At 33.6% G+C, this 18106-nt stretch overlaps 1 protein-coding gene across 2 annotated transcripts in view; it reads right to left on the bottom strand.

Annotated features, from left to right (window-relative positions):
• Positions 1 to 18106, bottom strand: part of LOC106125760 (uncharacterized) — a 44820-nt gene that overhangs the window by 13141 nt on the left and 13573 nt on the right. The window contains exons 1-2 of one of the 2 annotated variants that reach the window (XM_013323084.1): positions 17238 to 17259; positions 1066 to 1259 (exon numbers count right to left, since the gene is read on the bottom strand). In XM_013323084.1, coding sequence (XP_013178538.1) covers positions 1066 to 1259; positions 17238 to 17241 — 198 coding nt within the window. In that variant the 5' untranslated portion in view covers positions 17242 to 17259. Of the gene's footprint in view, positions 1 to 1065; positions 1260 to 17237; positions 17260 to 18106 lie in introns of those variants that run through there. The other variant, XM_013323082.1, reaches the window with a different exon arrangement.

Raw genomic sequence — 18106 nt, forward strand, 5'->3', positions numbered from 1 at the left:
AACAGTGTTAGTGCCCGCAATAACATCTTTTAGACGAATGTCCTGGTCACCCGGTGCAATACCACGGCCACACGGAAGAGACGCGTGAAGTGAAAGTCCGGAGGCCTCATGTTACTCCTTTCCTCCTTCCCATCCTCTTCTAACAAGGAAGGGATGAGAAGGGAAGATGTATTTGGAAGGTGAAATATCTTCTTTCATTGTGTCCCCAGTCAATTAAAGGTAGGCAACACATCTGCAAATGTAGATGTTTGTGGCAAACGGTCTAAACGCTGTTTTGACCAATGGAGTGACATGCTCGTTTGTAGCCTTTTACTATTTAAATAGAAAGTTTGTCAAAGACCATCCTTCTCATACTCTTTGAACAATCAGAGACAACAATATAACTTAAAACAAATATAAGAACTGTGGATTTTTTTTAGGTTATTTTAACAAAAAACAAAGTCCTATAAAGTCCCAGATAACGTTCAAGGATTGTTTTAAAAGTCCATTGATTTTCATGAGTAATATTAATCAATCGCTTTGTATTAACTTGTTACAAAAACATGGACATCAAGTAGAATTTCATATAAAAAATAATATGTCTGTCCATTCAATAATCAATGAGCAAATGTTCATCTCTCGTTACGTGACGCTTGCGCAATACGCGCCTTACTTCATGTGAATTATATAATATTCGATTAAAACGACCATCGATATATAACTTTTCATTTAATATCCGGAATGATTATTTTATAGGTAACGAGCTATCGCCCGCGTCTCCGTACGAGCGAAATAAAAAAAAGATTTAGTAAGTAGCCTATGTGTTCTTTCAAACTATGTTCTACATCTATGCCAAATTTCAACGATGTCTGTTCAGCCATTTCAAAGATACCTTTAAGCAAACATCCATCAATCTAAACTTTCGCATTTATAATATTAGTAAGATTTGATTACACTTCGACAGTTTACAAAATGACAATGCACACCAAATAGTTACTGATTCAATCTACCATCGTCTAGTAAGGTTTAAACTGACTATTTACGATTGAATGATATCATCATAGATCTTAAAAAAGACAAACTCACCTGTAGGTATAAATCATCCTTGCTATGCTCGGGTTTGGTGAACTCAGCCTGCAGGGCGCTTGTCTTGCCTCCCAGAGGCAGGGTCGGTGCCTCGTGCCTCCAAGCTTGCCGCTCTTCCTGCCTGAAGCCGGGGTTGTCGAAAGCAAACTCATCCTTCACGGACTCCGGGTCCGTGGATAGTACAAGATGTTTCCCTGGAAAGAGAAAAAAAATCAATACATTTTCTCACAGATAAATAGCTGCCTTAACCTCATCGCTCATCGTTTAAATATCAAATTTGCCTCAAAATGTACATTTTATACAGAAAAGTAAAGCTATTAATAAAAATCTAGGGTGAACGGACAGTATGGAATCGAAGGAAAACGAATTTCCTGCCGCACCCAAAGTTACTTTGGAGTCGACTTGGAAATGATTTCTAGATACTTCCGTACGTTAATAATATTGCGTAACGCAGCATTTCTAAAATGGTGGCCATTAACTGGCAAAATAAAAAAAAATATTACAAAAATTCATCTAATATTCTTGACAATTATTTACTTTATAGTCAGACTAGCTGCTCCCCGCGACGCTTAAAAATTAATTAGTAACCTATGTGTCCTTCCAGATGTTCTACATCTATTCCAAATTACAGCGAGATCCATGCAACCGTTGCGTAGTTACCTTCAAACATCCTTCACCTTCATTCATCCATCCAATCAAACATTCGTATTTATAATATTAGTAAGATGGTAAACTAACTTGTCACGTGAAAATTAGTAGCTAGGCTATACGTCCTCTTATCGCATATGCCCTTTCTAACACAACAGCTTTCTTACTCGCCAAACTATGTTACCATAATACATACAACCCATTAACTACTTCCTTTCAATACTTAACTTTATTAATTACCAAAGATCCGATTCAATTAACCTGAACACATACCTAATTAGTATGAAAATGAGTAAACAATCAATTTCCTCTAACGAAACAGAGGGCTAGACAAGGTGTATTCGCTGCGAAGCGATTCCATAACGAATTTCAAAAATGTATGGAAAAATCACGGACTTATCGAAAACTATTGTCAGTCCTATACATTTTTGAAGTTCGTTATTGAATCATTTCGGAGCGAAAGCACTTTTAACTGTGGTAGAGTCTGCTTTAACATCTTCGCACGAATTTGCCGATTCGCCCAGTGCAATACCACACAGAAGACAGAAGTGAACTGAAAGCAATTCCGCGTACAGTCTGATGAGTGTGCGTCCCGGAAGCCAAATATTAGTCCTCCTTCCACTCTCTTCCTTTTAAGTAAAGGATGGGAAGTGAAAGTAGATTTTCGTGATGAGAGGATGCATGGGAAGGGAAAATATTATCTTTATGTACATCCCTGTCGATTAAAGGTAGTCAACGCATCTGCAATTACAATTTGTAAGGGCAACGGTCGCTTTATTATTCCATCGATTTCAGGTGGCAGCTCGCTTGTTTGCCACCTTATGATAAAAAAAACTAACAAAAGTTTGTTTGACCGTATATGATACGTAACGTAAGCTCCAAGGATTTTTGCTTATCTACATGGGTGGGTCACATTTCGTGCAACAGATAACATTTGGGGAATGAAAATGTAATGAATCCTTTGTTGTCCCGCCTATAAGTCAGCGGCTATTTAAAGATTAGATATTAGGGTGTATTAGGCAAATAGTTTTTTTTTCTATTGCGTATAAGTTTTTTGTTTATATAGTTTGGGCGTATATTCTGTTTTCGTAATTAATACAAACAAGCTATTGCCTGCGACTCTGTCTGAATTAAAAACTTAGTAGTCTATGTGTTCTTCCAGACTATGTTCTACATCTGTGCCAATTTTATGAAGATCCGTTGAACCGTACTGGAGATACATTCAAACATCCATCCATACATCAATCTAAACATTCGCATAAATAATATTAGTAAGAAACAAGGAAGTAAGATAAGATTCCAATATAGTTTCAAAAATATATTTTTCGCATTCCTTATTTAAGAGCTACGATGATGTAGACATGACCAAATTTGATGTTCAATAATCCAAGATAACAATAAAGGCTTAAAAACGTATACTTAGGGGACACCTTTAGGTTTCAAACGTGATTTCGCGATTCAATTGTTTTGTATTCATTTATTCGAATGACTAGTTATTTGAATAAATGTCTAACACTTCACGGTTGTCGTTTGACAATGGAAACACTTAACACGTAACATGCAAAATCTTTTGTAATTGATTAAGCGCTTGTAACCAATGAGGCTAGACGGCCTTGTTTCTCGCCTTTATGCACGCACTTCTAATATAATCGACTTTAAATCGACTTCTGTTTCTTATGATTTCAATCGAATATTAACAAATATTCGATTTTGTTTTGACATATGGGTACTTTTTGCGATTGTAGGCTTTGATTGATCTGGAGAATTTTCTTTTTTTTTAATAAATCTTTTTAATATAATTACTTTTGTCATAATGTGATTGTTTTAGGGACTCCCCTGTAAAAATCGGCTCAAACATTAGTTTTAATTTTTTTTTGTCTTGATTATTAAACTTTTTTAGTAGGAAACGATGTTTAATTTATCAACTTGTACCTTTAAACACTTATTTGCCTTTAAATTGACCATTCATTTGATACATTTTCAAGACTAAATTTAATTAAATATAAACTATTTAATAAATCAAACCAAAACATTAGCGATAAAGAACAAAAACGTCGATATCGGATAAATTACATCGCACATACATCACTAGTGTCTCGGCTTGAGCGGACGACAAAAAAGAAAAACGCTGTAGTGTTGTGAAAGCCACGACCCAGTTGACACCGGCAGTCTGCGCTGTCTATCGAAAGCAAAAGTCCACGTTCGACTCGGTACAAACTAGAAAATGTTTTAAAACATATCAAGATATTATTATAAAAAGAACTTATGGATCCATTGGATATGATACAGGAACTATGTTGTGACGTCATCGCTTCGAAATCGAAAAAGTTTCAGTATATTTTTGAATCTCAGAATTAAAAATAATTCCGTACTTTTTTATCTGTATTACAAATTAAGTCATTGACAGGCACATTTTTATCTGAAACTAATTTAACAAGTTTCTCAATAAGTTAACGCAAAAATTAAATTGATACTGTCGCTTTCGATTCTGTCAGCGCAAAATTAAAAAAAAAACTTAATTAGTAGCCTATGTGTTCTTCCAGACTATGTTCTACATCTATGCCAAATTTCAGCGAGATACATGCAGCTGTTTTAGAGATACCTTCTAACAAACATCCATCTAAACATCGCATTTATAATATTAGTAAGATTACCTTTAGACCTTTTCGTGCTAATAAAATGCTCCATAATATTCGCATTTCAGTACGTTGAAATCTAGTAAGGAATTTACCGATATTTATCAGTTTTACAATGTGGCACTAACTGTTTACATTTATGCTCCAGATAACGTTGTTTTTATACGTTTTTATACGTTGGAAAAAAGCGTCCTGATTGAAATAAACGTTTAACATTCATGTTGTTGCATTTACTCACTTAATGATGAATTGACGATAATATCAAAATAACAAGAATCAATATTAAATCTTGATACATTTATAATTATCAGCTGATGAATTTTAATCCATTTAAGATCGCTGTTTCGCGAAAAATATTTAGGAAAAAAAGAAAACCGATTTAAAAAAAAAACATTCTTAATTTAAAAACATTCTCTCCTTTTTGAAGTTGGTAAAAAACATATCGTATATCGGATGAACTCGGGTCTTTCAAAGTTGTTAGTAGAGAATAGGTTTAGGCAATGTCCTAAATAGTTGTCTGAATAGTTTTGAGCTACCTTACTTGTTTCCCTAATTTGAATTCTTGATCACAATTGTTGATACATTAATCAAAATTATCGTTGGAATGTGTTTACTGGTTATTGGTTGGTTTCTGAGACTAAAATCTCAAAACATTTTCATTCCTGTCATTATTTTTGACAAACCAGAAACTCTCAGAAACCCATGGTTAGTGGTAACTTAAATATTAACAGGTTATAACAAGTTTATATTATAATTTTACTGTTAAATGACAAAATTATAGATAACATTTTCAACAAAATTAATTTCACTGACGATTTTCCCAATGAAAAAAAAGTTTGTTTTTTTAGTGAGAAAAAGAGACATATATAGTAAAAACTAACGTTTATTTATTGTTTTTAGTAATTCAAATAATATTAATCACATCCTCTGCTATTACGATATATTTATTTTGTATTAAAACTCTACAGTATTGAACGTGTTAATAAAATCAATTCTCTCTCTATTACCGCTAGATGTCGTTGTCAATACTACAACTGTGGTCATCGACCGTTGTTCTTACGCAACGTATGCAAATCTTCGCAAACTTTGCCAACAAGACAATCCAGTGACCACGATTTGTTACTAAACATTCAATTACTGTATTCATGTTGGAAGATTTACGCTGTTGTCTTGTTTCGGATAAATCTAAACTCCACTATACCTATCCAATGAAAAGAGTTATATTTCTTTTGAGACCTTAAGATATGTAACCTTTTCGGTCGTATCTCTTAAGACATTTTCGTCGGATGGCTCAACAAGTCATGTTTCTTTCAGTCAATATTTTGTGATATACTAGCTGTCGCCCGGGACTTCATCTGCGCGGTATTAAAAATTAGATTTAATTTGTAGCCTATGTGTTTTTCCAGACTATGACCATCATCGAGATATATTGAGCCGTTCCGAAAATACCTTCTAACAAGCATCCATCCATCAAAATTTTCGCATTTATAATATTGGTAAGATAAGATAATGAAGTCATTACTATTCCCAAAGTAATAGATAAATTTTTATTTAATAATTTCTATTGAAACTCACCCTTAAACCGCAAATAGTGACATAACACGGGGTCATTGACCGCAGCGCGTAGGCAGCGTACGCGCAAAACTTTGCATATATCTTCTTATTATTCAAATGATGCGTATAATAAAAATATTTAATCCTTCTTAAGGCATTTCTTATTTTATTTATATCGAATACGAGATATAATAAATCTATTCATTTATTATGTTTCTATCGAAAATTCCTATTAGTTTTTTTTTTCTAACTGTACTCAAGTTGACAGTTATAAATTCAAAAGTGCCAATATAGTATTTGTAGAAATAGCTTTCTATGATTTTATTGTCATTTTACTTGATACCAATTTATATGTACCCGGAATATTAATCTTATTAATATTATATTACTAATATTATTAACATTAATTTTAAAACATTAATATTAATAACACCGAGGTGATCAACGACACCTATGGACATCTGCAACACCAGAGGAACTGTAGATGCGTTGCCGGCCTTTGGTAATGGCCGGCATTGGCCGGGAAATGGTATGCTCGCTTCTTAAAGGTCCCTAAGTCGTATTGGTTTGGAAATACCGCCGAGGACAGACCGTTCCACAACGCGACTGTGCGAGGCAAGAAATTGCGCGAGAATCGCACCGTTGTGGAACGCCCGCCATCAAGGTGGTGTGGATGGAACCTGGCGGTCTGGCGTTTCGTCCGATTACGGAACTCGGCGGCAGGAATCGTTCCAAACAGTTCTTCGGAACACTCCCCATGGTAAATGCGGTAATTTGTCTTAATGATACATTTTTACCCGACTCAAGAACGTAACGTATGTAAATAATATAGGTTTCTATATGTTTAAGTTCTGTTGTGAATACCTACAGTCTACAAAACTGAATCTATTTTAACGCGTATCTTCGTCTATTCCCCGAAGTGTCGTGGGACCACAGTGGATATTTTTTGGGTTTTTTTAAGTAACAAATTGTGTTATTTTAAATAATATCAATAGTTCATTGAAAGGTTAATATCATTAATATTTATAAAAACGATATCCGCATATTTGTAACGGAGCTAATATCTTGTTGAATATAAAACGAGTTTTTGAAAGTCAACTTGCTACTAATTTACAGCATCTTTAATGTTACCTGAAGCATTTAAATATTGCTAATATTATAAATGTGAATGTTTGTATGGATGTTTGTTAGATGGTATCCCCAGAAATGCCATATGACAAATTTGGCATAGATATAGAACATACCCTGAAGAATATATATAGCTTCCTAATTCATATACATAGCTTCCTAATTCTTTTTTTAATTCTGCGCGGACGGAGTCACGAGCTACAGTTAGTAATACATAAAGAGAATAAAATAATTGATGTGTGTTAATTCCTTCTTTTTTTAAGAGAAGTGGGCAAACGAGAGGAGGGAACACCAAGGTGATCAAGGAAACCCATGGACATCTACAACACCAGAGGAACTGCAAATGCGTTACCGGCCTATGCTATATTGAAGGACCCTAAGTCGTATTGGTCTAAAGAATTTTTATTCATATGTTTGTAACGAAGAAACTCAAAAACTCAAAAACTCATAAACCGATTTCAATATTTTTTTTACCATTAGAATGTCAAATTATCCCTACGTAATATAGGTCAGGGGTAGCCAACTTTTTTAAATCTGTCATCAATTACTAACTTCATAAAATCTTAAATGAAACAGTACAGTTTAATATACTATAATATAGAATTATAATACATCTCCACAGACATATTTGAATACAAAGAAAAATCTATAATGTTAGATCGTTGATGTTAAGCAATAACCATTGTTGCAATTCAGTAATCGATCGAGTAAGAACCAGTCGATCGCCATTTTGTTAAGTTTTGACAGATGTCGCAAAATGGCGGACGCATTAGGTAATATCAAAACGCATTAAAGTATTAATCACGATTTATCACACGAAATAAAACAGGAAGGTTAATGCAAATAAATATATCAATCGTATTCAAAGTTCAAAGTTTACATTACACTTAGGTTTAAATTGTTTAACCTAATAAGACTTGATACAAAAATAACAGGACCTACAAAAATAACATAATAAACCTATAATGAATTTCATCTCAGTTGTTGTCTATCATAAAAAAAATTGCGAATCATTCAACAACAACAATTATTAAATAGGCGAAATACTAGCTGTGGCCCGCGACTCCGTCTGCGGCTAATTTAACCAACATAATTAGTAGCCCAAATTCTACATCTATGCCAAAAATAATCGAGATACATGCAGCCGTTCTGGAGATACCTTGTAAAAAACATCCATCCATACATTAGCATTTATAATATAAGTAAGATTCATAAGTAACAGTCATACGCCAAATATTAATTAAAATCCTCTTTATATTTCATTCCACGAATCCATGACAATCCATATTAGTGATGCAAGAGGCCATTGTATGCAATTTATTATAATGAAATGAATATTGGCAAGGGGACCGTCACTTGAGAAAGGTTTTTAACATCTGCATTTTTTTATATCAATTACGTAACTTGCTGGATATATTTTGTACTACTGAGTAAAATGAGTAGATTTTCAGCTCACTATACGTCCCCACCGAGGGGTCAGCTTACCCTAAGTTAGGGGTGACTAGGCCATAGTCAACCACGGTAGCTCAGTGCGGGTTAGCTTCTCACATATCGTATCACTTTGAATTTCTTCGCAGATATGTGTAGGTTCCATCACGATGTTTTCCTTCATCGTAAGAAGGATGTCGGATACATATGTAAATCGAAAAACACATTGGTACAAGGCGGGATCCGAACCCAAGACAGGATCTTGGAAATCTTTATTCTAATCTTTAAACTATTTTTTTCTAATATAAACTCAAAAACTACTTAGGCAATGATTATTCATAAACTATTACAATTACTCTTAAGCGTAGCTTGTAACGAAAAAACCTTCTGTTTTAACTGCACAGTTTTAACTGAACAGTCAACCTGTTAAAACTTTATTTCAACTACAGTTAAAACTTTTGTGTGTAGATAAAGTTGAGTACTTTAACAGTTTAACTTACAGTTAAAAAAATGTACACACTTTGAACTGTACAGTTCGAATGTTTAGTTAAAAGCCAGCTGTAAATTGCAGGTATTATAAACATACATTATCTAGACGTATTGGACAGATGAATCTTTTACTTGCCAAACAATCGTAATGTCTCTTAAACGTAAGAATCTCACGTAAGCCATGTTGATGTCATTTGACCGAATTCGTTGCACGTTTTAATGTATGCCGCATACAAATATACGAGATAAAACGATTTGTAGGCAACACAGATATTGTTTGTCAAGCCTAAATTGTCCGGCCTTGAGCTACTGTTTTACCCCAAATTGATATAAGTTCCTATTAACGACTCGCTTTCAAGGAAAGGAAATGAACAAAAAGAGTCTTCTATATTACTCAACCAAATAATCTAAACTTTTGCTTATCTAATTATATTTTTAAACCTTTTATTTCAAATTTACATGATTGATTATAGATTTCTTAGACCAAAATCTCTATATAAAATATCGTTATCCCTGTCTTTCATCTTTGACAAAACGGAGATAACAATATCTACGGGGATTTTTGTCTCAGAACTCATGATGTAAGGTGAACGATCCATTTATGTTCCCGTAAAGTAAATGTTTCTTTCATTATGTAAAGTTATCAAAATTAAGGATACATTTTTGTTTTCGAGATTTATATGAGTTTAGAAAGACGTCTCTTAGGGTGAAGGAAAACATTGTGATGCAACCTGCACATATCAGAGAAGAAATTCAAAGATATGTGTGAAGTCAACCCGCAATGGGACATCGTGGTTAACTATGGTCTAGTCACCCCTAACTTAGGGTTGGCTCCGGGCCCCTCGATAGGGACATATAGTGAGCTGATGATGAAGAAAGATGTGGTACATTTTAACTGTTTAATACACTTTATTCAAATGTATACGTCAATCAATCGATTTACTTAAATTTAGAAATCATAATTATTCTACACAATATTTAATTACTATTGATTACCTTGACATTTCCATAAAGTCGTTTGGGCAGTCATTTGTTTTTAATTATATAGGCAATTGATACTCTTGTCTAACATTCACTTTCGCTGTAAGGCCCCGTTCACAATGAAAGCTTGTACGTACCGTAATGTATATCTCTGGTCGACGCACTCGCGCCCTACTTTTACTGTCAATGTTAACCTTGCGTAGAAACGCGCAAGTTTGTGTGAACGCACCTTTATGGAAGTTTTTTTTATAAAAATCGTCTACTTTCACATTTTACATGTGTGCGAATATGGAAACCCACACATATATAGTTCTACAAATTGATATTTTATACAAAAGTAAACAAGGCACACTTTAGACTTTTATGATTCAAAATATTGAAAGAAAACTGCCTACATATATTTTAAATTAAAAAACAAGAAAATCTAACCGTCTGCTGTTCTAACGAATAAAATAACGCCATCTATTGGTTGCATTTTAAAACGAATATTTCAATATTTTATTTATTTAAACTAAATAATCTTATAATAATAGTTAATACGCTTTATTACTTTTTAATATCATCGAAAACATAAAAAAAATATTATTAATGTAAAAAAGGTTATGGCGAAAGAGATTGGAACTAATTTTTCTCTAATTTAGAATTTTATTTCTTACGTCCATTGAAAATGTATCGTCGTATGCAATTACAAAGGCATTTACATAATGTACGAACCAACAAACATAAAAACAAATTTACATACGCGGGTAAATCATTACCCTCTAGTAACTTGCACCTTTTGAAACCCATCTTCTTTATCTAATCATAATTTTTTTCTCTCGGATGTATTCCAAGATCAAATAACATACAAATCTCACGTAGAATGTTCTAGAACAATAAACATTCCGCGTTAATTCGCGCAATTACCTCTTTCCCGATTAGATGCGATCAGAAATACTGTGGGATTAAATATTTCTTTGCTTTAGCAATACAATTAAACAATTACAACGTATAATTAGTACTGTTAAAGGAAGAAAATCCGAAAATGTGCCAGTGTATTGACTCAACACTAGCCTTACTAAAATGTTGACGTATATTCCCTCACTATTCATTCTGACACTGGACTTTGTAACGAAAGCACGTCATTCCCGCCAAAGGATTCTAATTAATACTGTCTGAAAGTACTAATGTTATTAGACTGCCAAATATATAAGTTTATTTCTATGTATTTAATTTATACATTCTCTTGTAGGCTAAACGACTGGACCTATTTTGACCAGTGACGCAGACAAATAGATTCCATAGGTTAATTAATAAAAGTATCTAAACAAGACAATTGTTTAAATGGAGTAGAGACAGTAACAAATAGTTCAATTAAATTTATAGAGTTAAGAAATTGTAGACCTACTCGCCACACAAGAACATACATTTGTCCTATCTACTTGTTACTCTACGCGTGTCGAGAGAACAAATTGCACTAGAATCGAATAGGCGACCAGAAGCCAGTATCAAGGCCGTTCACCTTTTGGAATGTCTTACTCATTGCACTTTGATTTATTACCTAACAACGTACATATTACGTTCATGTAATTTTAACACGACATCAAATCTATTTCATTATATCGTATCGACTGCAATCAATTTACATGAAACCTTCATATAAATATGTTTAGAGACTTTATAATATAATAATTCCATAATTTACTAGCTGTCGCCTGCAACTCCGTCCGCGCGGTATTAAAAAAAACTTAATTGGAGCCTATGTGTCATTCCAGACTATGTTCTACATCTGTGCTAAATATTACCGTGGTCCATACAACCGTTCTAGAGATACCTTCTAACAAACATGCATCCATCTAAACATTCGAATTTATAATATAACTAAGTAAGATAGTAATTATTCACATATTTGTGGGAACATCTGACCGATGGTTTCGAAGACCACAATCTCTGTATAAAACATATAATTCCTATCATTTTCTTTAACAAAACAGAGGTAACAATATGTTTCAAGGAAGATTTTGGTCTCAGAAACTCACAGTGAGAGAGATAATTGTTTCGGCTTTTAAAGTCTACAGTTAAACAGTTTACCATCACACCGTAACATCGAACAATAATATTTAATTATAAAATATAATAAAACGTTGTCCTTACCTTATGGCATTGTTAGATCCAATGAGAGATTTCTAAGCATATTCAATCGATGGCTTAATAAACTGAACCTTGTTTAGTATAACTTTAAATATTACAATAGTTGTTTAAGATAGACACCTAAGTGACCTTTTATTATAGCAAGACAATTCATCTCACTCATAAACTTTAATAATAGGAGTAAAAATCTTCGTAGACGAGGCAACCTCAACACCGACTTTAATCGCTAAGCGACTTACCCAAATGCCAGTTCGTACACAGACACACGTTGCCGATACTTTGGTTCTTTCCTAGACATCACCACGCGATTTTCAATACGACAGAGCAAATCTATACAGTTGGCATGTAGTCGCTACCCATTTACTGACTGAATAGACGACTTACGTCGATACTCGAAACGAAAAGATACTAGTTTCAAAGATTTACAGTGCCTTGTGTATGAAGGGGCTATCCTGCACACGCCATAATGGACGGAAAAAAAATTTGACTTTACATCCCAACAACTTTCCTTCAGCTTACCATCATTTCCTTGAAAATAGGGGTAAAGAAGACTGAAATTGGGCCACACACATACGAAAAGCAAACAAATAACTAACTTAATCTAACAGTACTTTATTAGATATTATTGTCAACAACCACTTTAACTATTCCTGCACTTACTATAGATACCCATAGATAACAAGATTCTCGAAAGATTCACAAAAAGACTTATTGATATTTAGTACCAACATTACAACTATTCCATAAATTATCAATGAAAAAACTTCCAATAGTATGACACAAGTATGACACACATTTTTAAATACATCCAAAGGTAGTTCATATTCAAAGTGAGCTCATATAGTCAGTCACGTCCGCGTGGCCATTGTGTGGTCATTGTGGGATCGATCTCATTGTCATGCCATAGACGTTAGTCTTATGAACCTTAGCTTGCCCTTTGTCTTTCATCAATACACTTAGAATACTTTCAATAATATTTCTATGATAAAAGACAAAAGATCAATTGACTAGATAAAGGACGACTACTACTCATCAAAAGAGTTAGTAGTAAATGACGGCACCAAACATGAAATGTTTATTGTACGTTCTTCCATAATTTTCTCTACCTCTAAGTATAAAACGTAAAATCTTATGGAACAAGATTATCTACTCATAAATAGAAATGATCCTCCAAGATCATATTTATGCAAATGAAGCGCTTGACTGAATTAATATGGTTTCGTAATATCAAAAAAATTACGAAGCCCTAATTTAAAAAGACTACAAATTAAAAGACACTAAAACCACATCACAATTTAAAAGTTTTCTTTAAAATATAAATAAATATCCGCTTTACTATAGTAACAACAATTAAACTTAAATACTATAATCCGTTAAAAAAACTAAAACTGTTGCCTTCAAACGTCATCTTAAGAAAACACAAAAACTTACAGTGTACCCAGCACACGACCTTGCGGTACGCCAACCAAGCCGTGGCCAATCGAGCATGCGTTGCATAGCAAAAACCTGATTTCTACAAACTATTCGATGGCACGGTACAACAACACGATTTTATTGCGCAAAAGCCTTTTGTTTACTGTTAATCACTTATCTACTCGTGATATACCCAGTCAAACGCATTAATGAAATCCTTATTTGAAAACATTAAATAAATGATGAATAATTATATAAATTTTTAAGAGTGGAAAATTATATCAGGGTAATAAATTTAAAGTCAAGTTTTTATTATATTTAGGTTATGTTAATAATTATAATTTTTTATGGAACCTTGACTCAAATGAGTTCTTGGAGATTTTCAAATTGGACATACAACAAATTGCTTATTCTCGTATTGATGGTGTATATTTATAAATTTGTAGGATTCGAACTACTCATTATATTTAAATTAACTGTAATAATAATCTTCCTAATATTATAAATGCGAATGTTTAGATGGATGTTTATTAGAAGGTAGCTCTAAAACAGCTGCATGGATCTCGCTGAAATTTTGCATAGATGTAGAACATAGTCTGGAAGAACACATAGGCTACGTATTATTTTTAATTCTACGGGCGACTGCTAGTGCTTGTATAAAATGGTTAAAGTATAATATGCATGTTTCTTTTTTCGTCAAAGCTAACTCAAAGTCTCATCCACAACTAGAGACAATAAAACAAGAACCAGTTCTGATTCCTCCAAGATATTTAACTTAATATATTAATTATAATTCCATGAAAAACTCTGTATCTATTTATGTTAGTTTAAATTGAATGTTGTATTTAAATTAGTTTTTTTTTTCTTCTCAACGTATTAACATCCGTTTCGAAGAATACGTTGAGTTTATTATGATTGTATCGAGTTGTGATTGTTCCCCGCGTTTCGTGTGATGTTATCTATTTTGTCTTTATGTTTCATAACCTGTCGTGTCTTGGTTCTCACACATCGTATGTTTATGTTTTTATATGACTTATTTCTTTAACCGAACAGTGATTTTTTTTTATTTCTCATCAAACATGTGAAAAGATTTTCAAATTCATTTCAGGCACATATCAATCTTAATAATATCTTACTTCTTACTAATATTATAAACGCTAAAGTTTAGATTTATGTCTGTTACAAAGAATCTCAAAAACGGTTCAACAGATCTCGAAAAAAATTGGCATTAATGTAGACCATAGTCTAGAAGAACACATACACATGGGCTACTAGTTAAGTTTTTTTTAATTCCGCAAACAGCTTCTTAATAAATTAACGAGTCGTAAGACACTTTGACACCCGTGACTTTAGGCTCCAAGCCCCTCAGTGGGGACGTATAGTGAGCTGATGATATATCATGACTCTTTTGCTAACGCGAATGGAACCTGAAGTATGGAATCCATTGTATAACCCGTATTACCCATCCAATGACTTATAAATATAATCAACAAGTTGTGTAGTCCTTTTAGTTGTACTAGTAATGTAAATTTACATTTCTATAAGAGTCCTTATTCTGTAAATATTTAAAACAAATCATCTATTGTCCAATCATAGCATTCACAATACAATAGTCATAGCAATATTTAGAAACTTAATGACTGTCTGGATTACATCTAAGGTAAAACAGTAGGTTTCCACTGTTGATACACTTGTATAAACTAGCTGTAGCCGGCGTCTCTATCCGCGAAGTTTTGTAAAAAACTTGATTAGTAGCCAATGTGTTCTTCCAGGCTATGTTCCATATATCTAAACATTTGCATTTTTAATATTAGTAAGGTATTATTGTATCTGCCAGGGGAAAACCACGTTAAAGCTTTATTACCATTTAAACAACGTAGTAAGTCTGCGACCTTCAAAAGTTCTTTATTTTATTCAAACTTATAGCAATCAAATCATATAAAAGCATCAATATTCGTAATTGACATAAAAACAAACATTTAAATTGAAATGAGCCTAAATAAAGAAACTGTGTATATTAATATACATTCTGATACAAATATAAATACATTTTAAATTTGTCGTGTTTCGTTTAGTGATTTTTTTACATTAAAAGGTGCTAAACGAGCCACCAACATTCGCCGAAATAGCGAGGCGTTCGCTGCCCATAGACATCCGCAATTGCAGATACGTTGCCTACCTTTAATCGACGGAGGAGACGACGCGCAGAAAGCGAATATTTCCCCTTCGTATGCATTACCTCTTCTGTCAAATTCCTATCCCTTTCCCATCTTTTCCTCATAAGTAAAGGATGGAAAAGGAAAGAGGATTATTTAACTTAGGCCTTCTATGAAAATAACCTCAATAAATTTTCTATTTATAATTTTTGTCAACCCTAGCGATTGTAAACAAAAAAAAAACGCGATCAAGGCGAATATAAAGTATAGAAAAATCTTTTCAAACACATCGCAATATCGCCTTATCTGATAACAAGTTATGTACACAAAGGCATACAAACAACGCCAATTGTAAACTTCGCATGTTTGCGAGTTGCGTCTTTATGTAGTCACACACGATAGAAATTACATGGTTTTAAGCTTACTATAGTTTGCCACTATCGATAAACTTGGGTAAAAACACACAATCATCCAACGAATTATCTTACTAATATGTTACTTGTTACTAATATTATAAATTAAAATGTTTAGATGGATGTTTGAAGGTATCGCCGGAGCGACTGCGGATCTGGATAAAATTTGGCATAGATGTAAATCATAGTCTGGAACAACACATAGCCTACTAATTAAGTTTTTTTAATGCCGCGCGGACGTAGTCGCGGGAGACAGCAAGTAATATTATAAATGCGAATGTGTGGAAGGATGGATGGATGGATGGTGATTGTTTGAGGGTATCTCCAGATGCATAGACCTCGCTGAAATTTAGCATACACATAGAACATAGTTTGGTAGAACACATAAGCTACTAATTAATTTTTTTTTTAATTCTGCGAGGACGGAATCGCGGGCTATAGTTAGTCTAATAAAAAGTTTCTGGAATTCTACAGATAGCAAGAGTTTTGTTACTTGTAGCAAAATTGTTTTGCAAAATCTACCGTGTGTGACTTACATTAGAATTTTCGCGACCTTATCGTTGGTACGTCAATTGTATTACAAATATGGTGGGCGAGGTACTCGAATGCGGTAGTACACAATGATGCAGCATCCACTGAACAGTATACTCATGTATCCAAAGATCAGTAAATTAGTATCTAAGGTAGAGGCTAAGATATGCCGACATTCATAGAAGGTAAGAAAGATCGTTTTGGTTTAGGTTGCAGGAGACAAAGAAAGAAGCAACTTTGATATGAGGAAATTAAACTATAAAAAAACCTCCTTTAAGGAAATCATACGTACGATAAACGGTTTTTATAATGATGATTCTTTCATCAAAATTTACATAACATCCGTTTCATTCGGTATGAAAAAAAGAGATGTCACTTTGTAATAGTAAAAACTCATAAAAGTTACAAATTACATCTCTATATATAAAAGTCAATTGCTGTTCGTTAGTCTCGCTTAAACTCGAGAACGGCTGAACGGATTATCTTATCTTGGTCTTGAAATATTCGTGGAGGTATAGGTAAGGTTTGAAAGTGGAGAAAAAATCTGATAATTGCCGGGAAGTAATTAATTTTTTTTTAATTCCACGCGGACGGACTCGCGGGCTACAGCTAGTGTATGATATAAGTTAAAAATCGTAGTATAAAATTAATTGTATAAGACTTACTCATGAAACAGACTGCAGTGTAAACGATATGGACGAACACTAAAAAATAAACACGAATCAAGATGGCCGCGACACAATCTTATCGATATTGATCTTACAGATATAACATCTTGACACTGTTCATAATGTTTTGATTGAAAATATTATGCAAGACAATTCTAAGCCGTCTAAAGGTTCATAACTAGTATTTAACAACGAGATTTCATGGATTAAACTATTCATACGTTAATACTTGATAGATACTTCTGTATGTTTAGGAAGAGTTACATGGATTACGTACTAGGTGACATAATCAAGAAGAGTTTAGAGGACGAAAACTAGTGCGCCAACCCTAAATAACTTCAAGTAATAATGATTCCATTTTTATGTTATTATTATGGTGGATGCAAAGGAACCAATTGAAAACCAGAATGTTTAGGCCGTTTCTACATAGCTGGCTCCTTTTTCCACTTTTCTTTTACTCAGTTCTCTATACGTCCCCACTGAGACTCGGAGCCTACGCTAAGTTAGAGGGGTGATTAGGCCATAGTCAACAAAGCTGGCCCACTCCGAATTGGTAGACTTCACAGATATCTTTGAATCTCTTCACCGATACATGCATCTGAACCCCTGCAGATTACAAGTTAAGTGCTTACACCTGAGCCACACACGCTCTTTCTAAACTGTTTAAGTTGTTTTAATACACCATGGATACATCCGTATGTTTAGGAAGAGATTGATGGATTTTTTATAAGGCGACACGGTCAAGAAGGGAATCTGGTGGACGTAAACTGGCACGCCTACCCTAAATGAGTGAGACAAGGACAGGGAGATGACAGTTATAAAACTATCGACGTATATTCAACTATTATGTCTATAATACTATAAGG

This window comes from Papilio xuthus, unplaced genomic scaffold (assembly GCF_000836235.2).
Source record: "Papilio xuthus unplaced genomic scaffold, Pxut_1.1 DF825783.1, whole genome shotgun sequence".
In the NCBI taxonomy this organism is placed as follows: domain Eukaryota; kingdom Metazoa; phylum Arthropoda; class Insecta; order Lepidoptera; family Papilionidae; genus Papilio; species Papilio xuthus.